Genomic DNA, 16777 nt, shown 5'->3' with positions numbered 1-16777 from the left:
CTCTGGCCTCAGCACTGACGGCAGCCATTGTCCCTGTCTCCAGCCTCCCTTTTCTAACTGCCTCCACCCAGTCCCAGTCTCCTGTTCCTCAGCCTATCCCATCCACACCATCAGACCAGCCTGCATACACCTCAACACCCAAGGGCAGCTCATCCAGACATAAGCACCACAGATCCCACAAGCATTCACCCAAGCAACATCCAGATGCAGACATGGCAACAGTCACTACCACCTCTGTGTCCCCCTCCTCCTCGTCTCCCTCCTCCCTCCCTGTGACGTCTCCACTCACACCTGCATGCACACCACCATCAGCCAGTACTTCCATCACCAGCACACCCTCCAGTACAGTCCGCACACGTGCAGTCACCACCCCCACTGCCATTAACACGTCCCCTGTGTCCTCTCCCACTGTGTCTGTCACCCCCTCTTCCAAACCACACAAACGCAGGCAGCCACCCACCCAACAGCCATCCACCTCACGACAGCCTCCGTCACAGGCACCTGCACCCAAAGACAGCACACTTGACTCTCCTACAACCACATCCTCTTCCTCCACTCCCATACCCACTACACCTACCCGTCCCTGTCTTTCCAAATTGCTTTTCCTTTCCAACCTTGACCTCTTTCCAACCACTGACCCACCCTCTCCATCTGGTAAGAGTCCAAAGAGCACCTCAGCCACCACCAGCCCTGCATCTAGTGTGACCATAGTGAAGGGCTTTTGGAGTCCACCAGCTCCTAGGGCAGGGACATCGCCCAGCAGCAAGGGGACAGCCAGCTCACCCCCTGGGAAGAGGACCAAAAAAATAAGGGCCGGCGCGAGAAGCCTGAGACGGCTGCCACCAAGGAGAGTGGCCTTGCCCCGTCACCTGCCACATCATGTAAGGGAGGCAAGGGCCAGAGAGCTGCAGCGAAGGAGGGCAAGGGCAGCAGGGTGGAGAAGTCAGGCAGCAGGAGAGCTGACCAGGAGGGCCCCACCAGCCCCATTCCGGGTGTGATGGAGGACACCCACGGGCCAGACTCCATCACAGGAGGGCCCCGCAACCACAAGGTGGGAGGGCGACTGAGCGGGGAGTCTTGGCCAGGTCTGCCTCCCTAGAGAGACAGGACAGACACCGCTGAACAGGGCCCCACCGTGCGAAGCACCGCTGAACAGGGCCCCGCCAGGACAGGCACCGCTGAACAGGGCCCTTCAAGACAAGCACCGCTGAACAGGGCCCGCCGTGACAAGCACCGCTGAACAGGGCCCCGCCAGGACAGGCACCGCTGAACAGGGCCCCGCCGTGAGAAGCACCGCTGAACAGGGGCCGCCGTGAGAAGCACCGCTGAACAGGGCCCCGCCGTCTCAAGCACCGCTCCGCTGGGCCCTTCATCTCAAGCACCGCTCCGCTGGGCCCTTCCTGTCAAGCACCGCTCCGCTGGGCCCTTCATCTCAAGCACCGCTCCGCTGGGCCCTTCATCTCAAGCACCGCTCCGCTGGGCACCGCCGTCTCAAGCACCGCTCCGCTGGGCCCTTCATCTCAAGCACCGCTCCGCTGGGCCCTTCCTGTCAAGCACCGCTCCGCTGGGCCCTTCATCTCAAGCACCGCTCCGCTGGGCCCTTCATCTCAAGCACCGCTCCGCTGGGCCCTTCATCTCAAGCACCGCTCCGCTGGGCCCTTCCTGTCAAGCACCGCTCCGCTGGACCCTTCATCTCAAGCACCGCTCCGCTGGGCACCGCCGTCTCAAACACCGCTCCGCTGGGCCCTTCATCTCAAGCACCGCTCCGCTGGGCACCGCCGTCTCAAGCACCGCTGGCCCATTGACAGTGCCAGTTCTGTGTCGAGCAGGTGTTCACGAAGCACTCTGGGCACCATGCCTCCTCCTATACCAGTGGAGTCTGTTATCCATCTGATGGACTGTGGCTTTGCATTCCCCAGGATGGTACAGTGGGCAACCCACCCACTGTAGAGACTTAAGAGACTGTGGCTTTGCACTCCCCAGGATGGTCCAGTGGGCAACCCACCCACTGTATGGACTTGAGAGACTGTGGCTTTGCACTCCCGAGGATAAAGCAGTGGGCAACCCACCCACTGTAGAGACTTGAGAGACTGTGGCTTTGCACTCCCCAGGATGGTACAGTGGGCAACTCAGCCACTGTAGAGACTTGTGAGACTGTGGCTTTGCACTCCCCAGGATGGTACAGTGGGCATGGAGGCCCCTCGTGGATCTGGGATGTGGACTCATGTGGCTGAGGTGCCCCCCCTTCCCCCTGAGGTGCCTGTAGTTTTATCATCTGATGCCCCTGCAGTGTTCTCTCCAATGGTATCCGGTCTCCTGTGTGGGCTTTGCCCATGTGTTTTACACATTGGCCCACGGACTATGGGAATTTAACTGACTGTGCAGGACTTATTGACTATGTTTCAAATTTGCACTATGTTCATTCATTCTCCTCTCTCTGCAGCGCTGGTGATTCTGGATCCAGACCCAGCTCATAGAGACCTGACCCTCTCTGAGGACGGGAGACGCGTGGGATGGACAGACAATCCGCAGATCCCTCCGGACAACCTCAACAAATTCACTGCCTCTCAATGTGTGCTGGGGTGGGAGGGGTTCACCTCGGGGGGCCATTACTGGGAGGTGCAGCTGCTGCAGCGGGGGCTGGTGTGGGCCGTGGGGGTCGCACGAGGGTCCTTGAGACAGAAGGGAGTGATGAGAGTGTCCCCTGAGTGGGGGCTCTGGGCTGTGTCGTGGTGGTGGGGTGCTGATGGTCGGTACCGGGCTCTCACCTCCCCTCCCACCCTCCTGAGCCCCCGTCAGCCCCCCCTGAAGCTGGGGCTGTACCTGGACTATGAGGGGGGGCGGCTGTCCCTGTACAACGCAGACACCTGGGAGCATCTCTACACCTTCAATGACTCCTTCACCGGGGGGCTGCGCCCCTTCTTCTGGCTCGATGAAGATACAGTCCTGCGCCTGGTGTAACTGCTGATGGGCCCCCCTCACCTCAACATCAGGGAGACACCGACCAGCGCCTGGGGGGGGGAGACCGTCTGCTTCAAGCACATGTGTGTGTCCCTAGCGCCTAGAGGCCGCGTTATAAAGCGCCGTCCCCTGACATTTACTGCTTAAATAAAGTGAGAGTGAGGAGAACAAATAGCGGCTGAGGGTGTTTTTTCCAGTTTTTGTACAGACAGGGACATTAAATACCGCTGCTGCCGGTATTATGCCTGAGGTCACACAGTGTGTCGTTAACTCTCTCTCCTGTCTATTCAGTGCTGGGGTCTCAGGACAGTGATATGTCTGAGGTCACACAGTACATCATTACCTCTCTCTCCTCTCTCTGCAGCGCTGGGGGTCTCTGGGTAATGATATGCCTGAGGTCACACAGTGTGTCATTACCTCTCTCTCTTCTCTCTGCAGTGCTGGGGACTCTGGGTAGTGATATGCCTGAGGTCACACAGTGTGTCATTACCTCTCTCTCCTCTCTGCAGCGCTGGGGGTCTCTGGGTAGTGATATGCCTGAGGTCACACAGTGCGTCATTACCTCTCTCTCCTCTCTCTGCAGCGCTTGGGGTTTCTGGGTAGTGATATGCCTGACGTCACACAGTACATCATTACCTCTCTCTCTTCTCTCTGCAGTGCTGGGGGTCTCTGGACAGTGATATGCCTGAGGTCTCACAGTGTATCATTAACTCTCTCTCCTCTATCTGTTGTGCTGGGGTCTCTGAGCAGTGACACGCCTGAGGTCACACAGTGCGTCATTACCTCTCTCTCCTCTCAGAAGTGCTGGGGTCTCTGGGTAGTGATACGACTGAGGTCACACAGTGATTCATTCTCTCTCTCCTCTCTCTGCAGTGCTGGGGTCTCTGACCAGTGATACGCCTGAGGTCACACAGTACATCATTACCTCTCTCTCCTGTCTCTTCAGTGCTGGGGTCTCTGGACAGTGATATGCCTGAGGTCACACAGTGTGTCATTAACTTGCTCTCCTCTGAGAAGTGCTGGGGTCTCTGGGTAGTGATATGCCCGAGGTGACACAGTGTGTCATTAACTCTCTCTCCTGTCTCTTCAGAGGTTGGGGTCTCTGGACAGTGATATGCCTGAGGTCACACACCATGTCATTGCCTCCCTCTCCTCTCTGTAGTGCTGGGGGTCTCTGGGTAGTGATATGCTTGAGGTCACACAGTGTGTTATTACCTCTCTCTCCTCTCAGAAGTGCTGGGGTCTCTGGGTAGTGACATGCCTGAGGTCACACAGTACATCATTACCTCCCTCTCCTCTCTCTGCAGTGCTGGGGGTCTCTGGGTAGTGATACGCCTGAGGTCACACAGTACATCATTACCTCTCCCCTCTCTCTGTAGTGCTGGGGTCTCTGGACAGTGATATGTCTGAGGTCACACAGTGTGTCATTACCTCTCTCTCCTCTCTCTGCAGCGCTGGGGGTCTCTGGGTAGTGATATGCCTGAGGTCACACAGTACATCATTACCTCTCTCCCCTCTCTCTGCAGTGCTGGGGTCTCTGGACAGTGATATGCCTGAGGTCACACAGTACATCATTACCTCTCTCTCCTCTCTCTGCAGCGCTGGGGGTCTCTGGGTAGTGATATGCCTGAGGTCACACAGTACATCATTACCTCTCTACCCTCTCTCTGTAGTGCTGGGGGTCTCTGGGTAGTGATATGCTTGAGGTCACACAGTATGTCATTACCTCTCTCTCCTCTCAGAAGTGCTGGGGTCTCTGGACAGTGACATGCCTGAGGTCACAGAGTACATCATTGCCTCCCTCTCCTCTCTGCAGTGCTGGGGTCTCTGGATAGTGATACGCCTGAGGTCACACAGTACATCATTACCTCTCTCTCCTCTCTCTGCAGTGCTGGGGGTCTCTGGGTAGTGATGTGCCTGAGGTCACACAGTGTGTCATTACCTCTCTCTCCTCTCAGAATTGCTGGGGTCTCTGGACAGTGATATGCCTGAGGTCACACAGTACATCATTTCCTCTCCCCCCTCTCTCTGTAGTGCTGGGGGTCTCTGGGTAGTGATATGCCTGAGGTCACACAGTATGTCATTACCTCTCTCTCCTCTCAGAAGTGCTGGGGGTCTCTGGACAGTGATATGCTTGAGGTCACACAGTATGTCATTACCTCTCTCCTCTCAGAAGTGCTGGGGTCTCTGGACAGTGATATGCCTGAGGTCACAGAGTACATCATTACCTCTCTCTCCTCTCTCTGCAGCGCTGGGGGTCTCTGGGTAGTGATATGCCTGAGGTCACACAGTGTGTCATTACCTCTCTCTCCTCTCTCTGCAGCGCTGGGGTCTCTGGGTAGTGATGTGCCTGAGGTCACACAGTGTGTCATTACCTCTCTCCTCTCTCTGCAGCACTAGGGGTCTCTGGACAGTGATATGCCTGAGGTCACACAGTACATCATTACCTCTCTCTCCTCTCTCTGCAGTGCTGGGGTCTCTGGACAGTGATATGCCTGAGGTCACACAGTACATCATTACCTCTCCCCCCTCTCTCTGTAGTGCTGGGGGTCTCTGGGTAGTGATATGCCTGAGGTCACACAGTGCATCATTACCTCTCTCTCCTCTCTCTGCAGTGCTGGGGTCTCTGGATAGTGATATGCCTGAGGGCACACAGTACATCATTACCTCTCTCCCCTCTCTCTGCAGTGCTGGGGTCTCTGGACAGTGATATGCCTGAGGTCACACAGTACATCATTACCTCTCTCTCCTCTCTCTGCAGCGCTGGGGGTCTCTGGGTAGTGATATGCCTGAGGTCACACAGTGTGTCATTACCTCTCTCTCCTCTCTCTGCAGTGCTGGGGTCTCTGGATAGTGATATGCCTGAGGGCACACAGTATGTCATTACCTCTCTCTCCTCTCAGAAGTGCTGGGGTCTCTGGACAGTGATATGCCTGAGGTCACACAGTACATCATTACCTCTCTCTCCTCTCTCTGCAGTGCTGGGGGTCTCTGGGTAGTGATATGCCTGACGTCACACAGTGTGTCATTATCTCTCTCTCCTCTCAGAAGTGCTGGGGTCTCTGGACAGTGATATGCCTGAGGTCACACAGTACATCATTACCTCTCTCTCCTCTCTCTGCAGCGCTGGGGGTCTCTGGGTAGTGATATGCCTGAGGTCACACAGTGTGTCATTACCTCTCTCTCCTCTCTCTGCAGTGCTGGTGACTCTGGATCCAGACACAGCTTATTTATTACTGGCTCTCTCTGAGGACAGGAGACGCGTGGCATGGACAGACAGACCGCAGCGCCGGCCGGACAACCCCAAGAGATTCACTGGCTCCCCCTGTGTGCTGGGGCGGGAGGGTTTCACCTCGGGGAGACATTACTGGGAGGTTCAGCCGCTGCAGGAGCAGATGCGGTGGTCAGTGGGGGTCGCACAAGAGTCCGTGAGAAGGGAGAGGACTATCCTGTCCCCTGAGCGGGGGGTCTGGGCGGTGTCGCATTGGTGGGGTGATGGTCAGTACTCGGCTCTCTCTTCCCCTCGCACCCCCCTGCGACCTCGCCAGCCCCCCCTGAAGCTGGGGCTGTACCTGGACTATGAGGGGGGGCGGCTGTCCCTGTACAACGCAGACACCTGGGAGCATCTCTGCACCTTCAATGACTCCTTCACCGGGGGGCTGCGCCCCTACTTCTGCGTTAATGCAGGGGAAGAGCTGCGCCTGGTGTAACACAGCCCCCCCGGGGGTCAATAACAGGGCAGAGAGAGATACACGGACCCCGCCCCCGCTGTTGGATTTAATCTGTCCCGTGGTGCCAACCCTCCCATGCAGCCAGGGACATCCCTGCGCCCCGAATAATAAATCAGCCTGTCTGCACCCCTCTTCTCCCCGGGGGGCTGCACCCCTACTTCCAGCTACTGTTGGACCCCTTCACCTCCGGGGGGGGGGGGGGGGGGGGGGGGGAGGGTGATGGACAGTGAGATGGGGGAGATGGCTGAGTGACTTTAGTTGGAAGGGGTCTGGGGGGGCTTTGGGTTCAGCTTGGAAAATTAACCCTTTGCTTTTTGTGGTGGGTAAGAGGAGGGGGGGGTGAGAGTCCAAGATACAAATGCCTGCTTCAAGTACATGTGTGTGTCCCTAGCGCCTAGAGGCCGCGCTGCAGCGCTTTGCCCTGTGTCCCCGATGCCTGCGGACCCCCTCCTCCTCCTACAGCCCCTGCTCGGCCCCGGCGGGACTCTCAGCGCTTTGTATGAAGTGTATGCGCTCAGTGTAACAGGCGCTTTCTGTGCAGTTATCACTCAGGGCTTCAGGGAGCTGCAGAGCGCGTCATAAAGCGCCGTCTCCTGACATTTACTGCTTAAATAAACTGCGAGTGACGAGAACAAATACCGGCTGAGGGTGTTTTTTCCAGTTTTTGTACAGACAGAGACATTAAATACCGCTGCTGCCGGTATAAAACCCGCCCGGAGATAACCCTGAGAGTCTAGCGAGTGGGAAGACAGTACAGGTGGGTCTGGAGTGGGCAGTGAGTGCCGGTGGGTCTGGAGTGGGCAGTGAGTGCCGGTGGGTCTGGGGTGGGCAGTGAGTGCCGGTGGGTCTGGGGTGGGGCAGTGAGTGCCGGTGGGTCTGGGGTGGGGCAGTGAGTGCCGGTGGGTCTGGAGTGGGCAGTGAGTGCCGGTGGGTCTGGAGTGGGCAGTGAGTGCCGGTGGGTCTGGGGTGGGCAGTGAGTGCCGGTGGGTCTGGGGTGGGGCAGTGAGTGCCGGTGGGTCTGGGGTGGGGCAGTGAGTGCCGGTGGGTCTGGAGTGGGCAGTGAGTGGCGGTGGGTCTGGAGTGGGCAGTGAGTGCCGGTGGGTCTGGAGTGGGCAGTGAGTGCAGGTGGGTCTGGAGTGGGCAGTGAGTGCCGGTGGGTCTGGGGTGGGCAGTGAGTGCCGTTGGCTCTGGGGTGGGCAGTGAGTGCCGGTGGGTCATGGGTGGGCAGTGAGTGCCGGTGGGTCTGGGGTGGGGCAGTGAGTGCCGGTGGGTCTGGAGTGGGCAGTGAGTGCCGGTGGGTCTGGAGTGGGCAGTGAGTGCCGGTGGGTCTGGGGTGGGCAGTGAGTGCCGGTGGGTCTGGGGTGGGGCAGTGAGTGCCGGTGGGTCTGGAGTGGGCAGTGAGTGCCGGTGGGTCTGGAGTGGGCAGTGAGTGCCGGTGGGTCTGGAGTGGGCAGTGAGTGCAGGTGGGTCTGGAGTGGGCAGTGAGTGCCGGTGGGTCTGGGGTGGGCAGTGAGTGCCGGTGGGTCTGGGGTGGGCAGTGAGTGCCGGTGGGTCAGGGGTGGGCAGTGAGTGCCGGTGGGTCTGGGGTGGGGCAGTGAGTGCCGGTGGGTCTGGAGTGGGCAGTGAGTGCCGGTGGGTCTGGAGTGGGCAGTGAGTGCCGGTGGGTCTGGAGTGGGCAGTGAGTGCAGGTGGGTCTGGAGTGGGCAGTGAGTGCCGGTGGGTCTGGAGTGGGCAGTGAGTGCCGGTGGGGCAGTGAGTGCCGGTGGGTCTGGAGTGGGCAGTGAGAGCCGGTGGGTCTGGAGTGGGCACTGAGTGCAGGTGGGTCTGGAGTGGGCAGTGAGTTCAGGTGGGTCTGGAGTGGGCAGTGAGTGCCGGTGGGTCTGGAGTGGGCAGTGAGTGCCGGTGGGTCTGGAGTGGGCAGTGAGTGCAGGTGGGTCTGGAGTGGGCAGTGAGTGCCGGTGGGTCTGGAGTGGGCAGTGAGTGCCGGTGGGTCTGGAGTGGGCAGTGAGTCTGGAGCGGGCAGTGAGTGGAGGTGGGTCTGGAGTGGGCAGTGAGTGCAGGTGGAGCAGTGAGTGCCAGTGGGTCTGGAATGAGCAGTGAGTGCAGGAGGGACAGTGAGTGCAGGTGGAGCAGTGAGTGCAGGTGGGTCTGGAATGGGCAGTGAGTGCAGGTGGGTCTGGAGTGGGCAGTGAGTGTCGGTGGGTCTGGAGTAGGCAGTGAGTGCAGGTGGGGCAGTGAGTGCTGGTGAGTCTGGAGTGGGCAGTGAGTATCGGTGGGTCTGGAGTGGGCAGTGAGTGGAGGTGGGTCTAGAGTGGGAAGTGAGTGCAGGTGGGTCTGGAGTGGGCAGTGAGTGGAGGTGGGTCTAGAATGGGCAGCGAGTGCAGGTGGGGCAGTGAGTGCTGGTGAGTCTGGAGTGGGCAGTGAGTGGAGGTGGGTCTAGAATGGGCAGTGAGTGCAGGTGGGTCTGGAGTGGGCAGTGAGTGCAGGTGGGTCTGGAGTGGGCAGTGAGTGGAGGTGGGTCTAGAGTGGGCAGTGAGTGCAGGTGGGTCTGGAGTGGGCAGTGAGTGCAGGTGGGGCAGTGAGTGCTGGTGGGTCTGGAGTGGGCAGTGAGTGCAGGTGGATCTGGATTCGGCAGTGAGTGCAGGTGGGGCAGTGAGTGCCGGTGGGTCTGGAGTGGGCAGTGAGTGCAGGTGGGTCTGGAGTGGGCAGTGAGTGCAGGTGGGGCAGTGAGTGCCGGTGGGTCTGGAGTGGGCAGAGAGTGCCGGTGGGTCTGGAGTGGAGCAGTGAGTGCAGGTAGGGCAGTGAGTGCAGGTGAGTCTGGTGTGGGCAGTGAGTGCCGGTGGGGCAGTGAGTGCAGGTGGGGCAGTGAGTGCCAGTGGGTCTGGAGTGGGCAGTGAGTGCCGGTGGGTCTGGAGTGGGCAGTGAGTACAGGTGGGGCAGTGAGTGCCGGTGAGTCTGGAGTGGGCAGTGAGTGCAGGTGGGTCAGTGAGTGGAGGTGGGTAGGGAGTGGGCAGGGAGTTCAGGTAGGTCTGGAGTTGGCAGTGAGAGTTGGTGGGTCTGGAGTGGGCAGTGAGTGCAGTTGGGTCTGGAGTAGGCAGTAAGTGCAGGTGGGGCAGTGAGTGCAAGTGAGTCTGGAGTGGGCAGTGAGTGCAGGTGGGTTTGCAGTGGGCAGTGAGGTCAGGTGAGTCTGGAGTGGGCAGTGAGTGCTGGTGAGTCTGGAGTGGGCAGTGAGTTCTGATGGGACTGGAGTGGGCAGTGAGTGCAGGTGGGTCTGGAGTGGGCAGTGAGTGCAGGTGGCGCAGTGAGCTCAGGTGGGTCTGGAGTGGGCAGTGAATGCCGGTGGGTCTGGAGTGGGCAGTGAGTGCAGGTGGGTCTGGGGTGGGCCGTGAGTGCAGGTGGGGCAGTGAGTGCAGGTGGGTCTGGAGAGGGCAGTGAGTGCTGGTGGGTCTGGAGGGGGCAGTGAGTCTGGCGTGGGCAGTGAGTGCAGGTGGGGCAGTGAGTGCAGGTGGGTCTGGAGTGGGCAGTGAGTGCCGGTGGGTCTCGAGTGGGCAGTGAGTGCAGGTGGGGCAGTGAGTGCAGGTGAGTCTGGAGCGGGCAGTGAATCTGGAGTGGGCAGTGAGTGCAGGTGGGTCTGGAGTGGGCAGTGAGTGTCGGTGGGTCTGGAGTGGGCAGTGAGTACAGGTGGGGCAGTGAGTGCAGGTGTGTCTGGAGTAAGCAGTGAGTGCAGGTGGGTCTGGGGTGGGCCGTGAGTGCAGGTGGGGCAGTGAGTGCAGGTGGGTCTGGAGAGGGCAGTGAGTGCAGCTGGGGAAGTGAGCTCAGGTGGGTCTGGAGTGGGCAGTGAATGCCGGTGGGTCTGGAGTGGGCAGTGAATGCAGGTGGGTCTGGGGTGGGCCGTGAGTGCAGGTGGGGCAGTGAGTGCAGGTGGGTCTGGAGAGGGCAGTGAGTGCCGGTGGGTCTGGAGGGGGCAGTGAGTCTGGCGTGGGAAGTGAGTGCAGGTGGGGCAGTGAGTGCAGGTGGGTCTGGAGTGGGCAGTGAGTGCCGGTGGGTCTCGAGTGGGCAGTGAGTGCAGGTGGGGCAGTGAGTGCAGGTGAGTCTGGAGTGGGCATGTGGGTCTGGAGTGGGCAGTGAGTGCAGGTGGGTCTGCAAAGGGCAGTGAGTGCAGGTGGGTCTGGAGTGGGCAGTGAGTGCAGGTGGGTCTGGAGTCGGCAGTGAGTGCAGGTGGGGCAGTGAGTGCCAGTGGGTCTGTAGTGGGCAGTGAGTGCAGGTGGGTCTGGAGTGGGCAGTGAGTGCAGGTGGGGCAGTGAGTGCAGGTGGGTCTGCAGTGGGCAGTAAGTGTCGGTGGGTCTGCAGTGCGCTGTGAGTGCAGGTGGGTGTGGAGTGGGCAGTGAGTCTGGAGTGGACAGTGAGTGCCGGTGGGTCTGCAGTGGGCAGTGAGTGCAGGTAGGTCCGGACTGGGGAGTGAGTCTGGAGTGGGCAGTGAGTGCAGGTGGGTCTGGAGTGGGCAGTGAGTGCAGGTGGGGCAGTGAGTGCAGGTGGGTCTGGAGTGGGCAGTGAGTGCCGGTGGGTCTGGAGTGGGCAGTGGGTCTGGAGTGGGCAGTGAGTCTGGAGCGGGCAGTGAGTGGAGGTGGGTCTGGAGTGGGCAGTGAGTGGAGGTGGAGCAGTGAGTGCCAGTGGGTCTGGAATGAGCAGTGAGTGCAGGAGGGACAGTGAGTGCAGGTGGGGCAGTGAGTGCAGAAGGGTCTGGAATGGGCAGTGAGTGCCGGTGGGTCTCGAGTGGGCAGTGAGTGCCGGTGGGTCTGGAGTGGGCAGTGAGTGTAGGTGGGTCTGAAGTGGGCAGTGGGAAGTGAGTGCAGGTGGGGCAGTGAGTGGAGGTGGGTCTGGAGTGGGCAGTGAGTGCAGGTGGGTCTGGAGTGGGCAGTGAGTCTGGAGCGGGCAGTGAGTTCAGGTGGGTCTGGAGTGGGCAGTGAGTGCAGGTGTCTGGAGAGGGCAGTGAGTGCAGGTGAGTCTGCAGTGGGCAGTGAGTGCAGGTGAGTCTGGAGTGGGCAGTGGGTGCAAGTGGGTCTGGAGTGGGCAGTGAGTCTGGAGTGGGCAGTGAGTGCTGGTGGGTCTAGAGTGGGCAGTGAGTTCAGGTGGGGCAGTTAGTGCAGGTGTGTTTGGAGGGGGCAGTGAGTGCCGGTGGGTCTGGAGTGGGCAGTGAGTGCCGGTGGGGCAGTGAGTGCCGGTGGGTCTGGAGTGGGCAGTGAGTGCAGGTGGGTCAGTGAGTGCCGGTGGCCCTGGAGTAGGTAGTGAGTGCCGGTGGGTCTGGAGTGGGCAGTGAGTGCACGTGGGTCAGTGAGTGGAGATGGGTCTGGAGTGGGCAGTGAGTTCAGGTGGGTCTGGAGTGGGCAGTGAATGCTGGTGGGTCTGGAGTGGGCAGTGAGTGGAGGTGGCTCTGGAATGGGCAGTAAGTGCAGGTGGGGCAGTGAGTGCAGGTGAGTCTGGAGTGGGCAGTGAGTGCAGGTGGGTTTGCAGTGGGCAGTGAGGTCAGGTAGGTCTGGAGTGGGCAGTGAGTTCAGGTGGGACTGGAGTGGGCAGTGAGTGCAGGTGGGTCTGGAGTGGACAGTGAGTGCAGGTGGGTCTGGAGTGGGCAGTGAGTGCAGGTGGGGCAGTGAATGCAGGTGGGGCAGTGAGTGCAGGTGGGGCAGTGAGCTCAGGTGGGTGTGGAGTGGGCAGTGAGTGCCGGTAGGTCAGTAAGTGCAGGTGGATCTGGAGTGGGCAGTGAGTGCAGGTGGGTGTGGAGTGAGCAGTGAGTCTGGAGTGGGCAGTGAGTGCAGGTGGGGCAGTGAGTGCCGGTGGGTCTGGAGTGGGCAGTGAGTGCCAGTGGGTCTGGAGTGGGCAGTGAGTCCAGGTGGGGCAGTGAGTGCAGGTAAGTCTAGAGAGGGCATTGAGTCTGGAGTGGGCAGTGAGTGCAGGTGGGGCAGTGAGTGTAGGTGGGCCTGGAGTAGGCAGTGAGTGCCAGTGGGTCTGGAGTGGGCAGTCAGTGCAGGTGGGGCAGTGAGTGCAGGTGGGACTGGAGTAGGTAGTGAGTGCAGGTGGGTCTGGAGTGGGCCGTGAGGTCAGGTGGGTCTGGAGTGGGCAGTGAGTGCAGGTGGGACTGGAGAGGGCAGTAAGTGGGGGCGGGTCTGGAGTGGGCAGTGAGTGCCGGTGGGTCTGGATTGGGCAATGGGTCTGGACTGGGCAGTGAGTGCAGGTGGGACTGGAGTGGGCAGTGAGTGCAGGTGGGTCGGAGTGGGCAGTGAGTGCAGGTGGGGAAGTGAGCTCAGGTGGGTCTGGAGTGGGCAGTGAATGCCGGTGGGTCTGGAGTGGGCAGTGAGTGCAGGTGGGTCTGGGGTGGGCCGTGAGTGCAGGTGGGGCAGTGAGTGCAGGTGGGTCTGGAGAGGGCAGGGAGTGCCGGTGGGTTTGGAGGGGGCAGTGAGTCTGGCGTGGGCAGTGAGTGCAGGTGTGGCAGTGAGTGCAGGTGGGTCTGGAGTGGGCAGTGAGTGCCGGTGGGTCTCGAGTGGGCAGTGAGTGCAGGTGGGGCAGTGAGTGCAGGTGAGTCTGGAGTGGGCAGTGAATCTGGAGTGGGCAGTGAGTGCAGGTGGGTCTGGAGTGGGCAGTGAGTGCCAGTGGGTCTGGAGTGGGCAGTGAGTCTGGAGTGGGCAGTGAGTGCAGGTGGGTCTGGAGTGGGCAGTGGGTCTGCAGTGGGCAGTGAGTGCAGGTGTGTCAGGAGTGGGCAGTGAGTGCCGGTGGCTCTGGAGAGGGCAGTGACTGCAGGTGGGTCTGGAGTGGGCAGTGAGTGCAGGTGGGGCAGTGAGTGCCAGTGGGTCTGTAGTGGGCAGTGAGTGCAGGTGGGTCTGGAGTGGGCAGTGAGTGCAGGTGGGGCAGTGAGTGCAGGTGGGTCTGCAGTGGGCAGTAAGTGTCGGTGGGTCTGCAGCGCGCTGTGAGTGCAGGTGGGTCTGGAGTGGGCAGTGAGTCTGGAGTGGACAGTGAGTGACGGTGGGTCTGCAGTGGGCAGTGAGTGCAGGTGGGTCTGGAGTGGGCAGTGAGTCTGGAGTGGGCAGTGAGTGCAGGTGGGTCTGGAGTGGGCAGTGAGTGCAGGTGGGGCAGTGAGTGCAGGTGGGTCTGGAGTGGGCAGTGAGTGCCGGTGGGTCTGGAGAGGGCAGTGAGTGCAGGTGGGTCTGGGGTGGGCCGTGAGTGCAGGTGGGGCAGTGAGTGCAGGTGGGTCTGGAGAGGGCAGTGAGTGCCGGTGGGTCTGGAGGGGGCAGTGAGTCTGGCGTGGGCAGTGAGTGCAGGTGGGGCAGTGAGTGCAGGTGGGTCTGGAGTGGGCAGTGAGTGCCGGTGGGTCTCGAGTTTGCAGTGAGTGCAGGTGGGGCAGTGAGTGCAGGTGAGTCTGGAGTGGGCAGTGAATCTGGAGTGGGCAGTGAGTGCAGGTGGGTCTGGAGTGGGCAGTGAGTGTCGGTGGGTCTGGAGTGGGCAGTGAGTACAGGTGGGGCAGTGAGTGCAGGTGTGTCTGGAGTAAGCAGTGAGTGCAGGTGAGTCTGGGGTGGGCCGTGAGTGCAGGTGGGGCAGTGAGTGCAGGTGGGTCTGGAGAGGGCAGTGAGTGCAGGTGGGGAAGTGAGCTCAGGTGGGTCTGGAGTGGGCAGTGAATGCCGGTGGGTCTGGAGTGGGCAGTGAGTGCAGGTCGGTCTGGGGTGGGCCGTGAGTGCAGGTGGGGCAGTGAGTGCAGGTGGGTTTGGAGAGGGCAGTGAGTGCCGGCGGGTCTGGAGGGGGCAGTGAGTCTGGCGTGGGCAGTGAGTGCAGGTGGGGCAGTGAGTGCAGGTGGGTCTGGAGTGGGCAGTGAGTGCCGGTGGGTCTCGAGTGGTCAGTGAGTGCAGGTGGGGCAGTGAGTGCAGGTGAGTCTGGAGTGGGCAGTGAATCTGGAGTGGGCAGTGAGTGCAGGTGGGTCTGGAGTGGGCAGTGAGTGCCAGTGGGTCTGGAGTGGGCAGTGAGTCTGGAGTGGGCAGTGAGTGCAGGTGGGTCTGGAGTGGGCAGTGGGTCTGCAGTGGGCAGTGAGTGCAGGTGTGTCAGGAGTGGGCAGTGAGTGCCGGTGGCTCTGGAGTGGGCAGTGACTGCAGGTGGGTCTGGAGTGGGCAGTGAGTGCAGGTGGGTCTGCAAAGGGCAGTGAGTGCAGGTGGGTCTGGAGTGGGCAGTGAGTGCAGGTGGGTCTGGAGTCGGCAGTGAGTGCAGGTGGGGCAGTGAGTGCCAGTGGGTCTGTAGTGGGCAGTGAGTGCAGGTGGGTCTGGAGTGGGCAGTGAGTGCAGGTGGGGCAGTGAGTGCAGGTGGGTCTGCAGTGGGCAGTAAGTGTCGGTGGGTCTGCAGTGCGCTGTGAGTGCAGGTGGGTCTGGAGTGGGCAGTGAGTCTGGAGTGGACAGTGAGTGCCGGTGGGTCTGCAGTGGGCAGTGAGTGCAGGTAGGTCCGGAGTGGGCAGTGAGTCTGGAGTGGGCAGTGAGTGCAGGTGGGTCTGGAGTGGGCAGTGAGTGCAGGTGGGGCAGTGAGTGCAGGTGGGTCTGGAGTGGGCAGTGAGTGCCGGTGGGTCTGGAGTGGGCAGTGGGTCTGGAGTGGGCAGTGAGTCTGGAGCGGGCAGTGAGTGGAGGTGGGTCTGGAGTGGGCAGTGAGTGGAGGTGGAGCAGTGAGTGCCAGTGGGTCTGGAATGAGCAGTGAGTGCAGGAGGGACAGTGAGTGCAGGTGGGGCAGTGAGTGCAGAAGGGTCTGGAATGGGCAGTGAGTGCCGGTGGGTCTTGAGTGGGCAGTGAGTGCCGGTGGGTCTGGAGTGGGCAGTGAGTGCAGGTGGGTCTTGAGTGGGCAGTGGGCAGTGAGTGCAGGTGGGGCAGTGAGTGGAGGTGGGTCTGGAGTGGGCAGTGAGTCTGGAGCGGGCAGTGAGTTCAGGTGGGTCTGGAGTGGGCAGTGAGTGCAGGTGTCTGGAGTGGGCAGTGAGTGCAGGTGAGTCTGCAGTGGGCAGTGAGTGCAGGTGAGTCTGGAGTGGGCAGTGGGTGCAAGTGGGTCTGGAGTGGGCAGTGAGTCTGGAGTGGGCAGTGAGTGCTGGTGGGTCTAGAGTGGGCAGTGAGTTCAGGTGGGGCAGTTAGTGCAGGTGTGTTTGGAGTGGGCAGTGAGTGCCGGTGGGTCTGGAGTGGGCAGTGAGTGCCGGTGGGGCAGTGAGTGCCGGTGGGTCTGGAGTGGGCAGTGAGTGCAGGTGGGTCAGTGAGTGCCGGTGGCCCTGGAGTAGGTAGTGAGTGCCGGTGGGTCTGGAGTGGGCAGTGAGTGCACGTGGGTCAGTGAGTGCCGGTGGCCCTGGAGTGGGCAGTGAATGCTGGTGGGTCTAGAGTGGGCAGTGAGTGCAGGTGGGTCTGGAATGGGCAGTAAGTGCAGGTGGGGCAGTGAGTGCAGGTGAGTCTGGAGTGGGCAGTGAGTGCAGGTGGGTTTGCAGTGGGCAGTGAGGTCAGGTAGGTCTGGAGTGGGCAGTGAGTTCAGGTGGGACTGGAGTGGGCAGTGAGTGCAGGTGGGTCTGGAGTGGACAGTGAGTGCAGGTGGGTCTGGAGTGGGCAGTGAGTGCAGGTGGGGCAGTGAATGCAGGTGGGGCAGTGAGTGCAGGTGGGGCAGTGAGCTCAGGTGGGTGTGGAGTGGGCAGTGAGTGCCGGTAGGTCAGTAAGTGCAGGTGGATCTGGAGTGGGCAGTGAGTGCAGGTGGGTGTGGAGTGAGCTCATGTGAGTCTGGAGTGGGCAGTGAGTGCAGGTGGGGCAGTGAGTGCCGGTTGGTCTGGAGTGCGCAGTGAGTGCCAGTGGGTCTGGAGTGGGCAGCGAGTCCAGGTGGGGCAGTGAGTGCAGGTGAGTCTAGAGAGGGCACTGAGTCTGGAGTGAGCAGTGAGTGCAGGTGGGGCAGTGAGTGCAGGTGGGCCTGGAGTAGGCAGTGAGTGCCGGTGGGTCTGGAGTGGGCAGTCAGTGCAGGTGGGGCAGTGAGTGCCGGTGGGACTGGAGTAGGTAGTGAGTGCAGGTGGGTCTGGAGTGGGCCGTGAGGTCAGGTGGGTCTGGAGT

The 16777-nt window shown here is 61.1% G+C and overlaps 1 protein-coding gene across 2 annotated transcripts in view; it reads left to right on the top strand.

Annotated features, from left to right (window-relative positions):
* The window catches only part of LOC138288408 (E3 ubiquitin-protein ligase TRIM39-like), a 49441-nt gene extending 42579 nt beyond the window's left edge, over positions 1–6862 (top strand). For both annotated transcript variants that reach the window (XM_069229967.1, XM_069229966.1), the window contains exon 5: positions 6160–6862. In XM_069229967.1, coding sequence (XP_069086068.1) covers positions 6160–6671 — 512 coding nt within the window. In that variant the 3' untranslated portion in view covers positions 6672–6862. The remainder of the gene's footprint in view (positions 1–6159) is intronic.
* The last annotated feature ends 9915 nt before the right edge of the window (positions 6863–16777 follow it).

This window comes from Pleurodeles waltl, chromosome 4_1 (genome assembly GCF_031143425.1).
Source record: "Pleurodeles waltl isolate 20211129_DDA chromosome 4_1, aPleWal1.hap1.20221129, whole genome shotgun sequence".
NCBI classification, from domain to species: domain Eukaryota; kingdom Metazoa; phylum Chordata; class Amphibia; order Caudata; family Salamandridae; genus Pleurodeles; species Pleurodeles waltl.
Note: the sequence above shows the minus strand (reverse complement) of the source record. Positions and strands in the feature narration are given on the sequence as shown.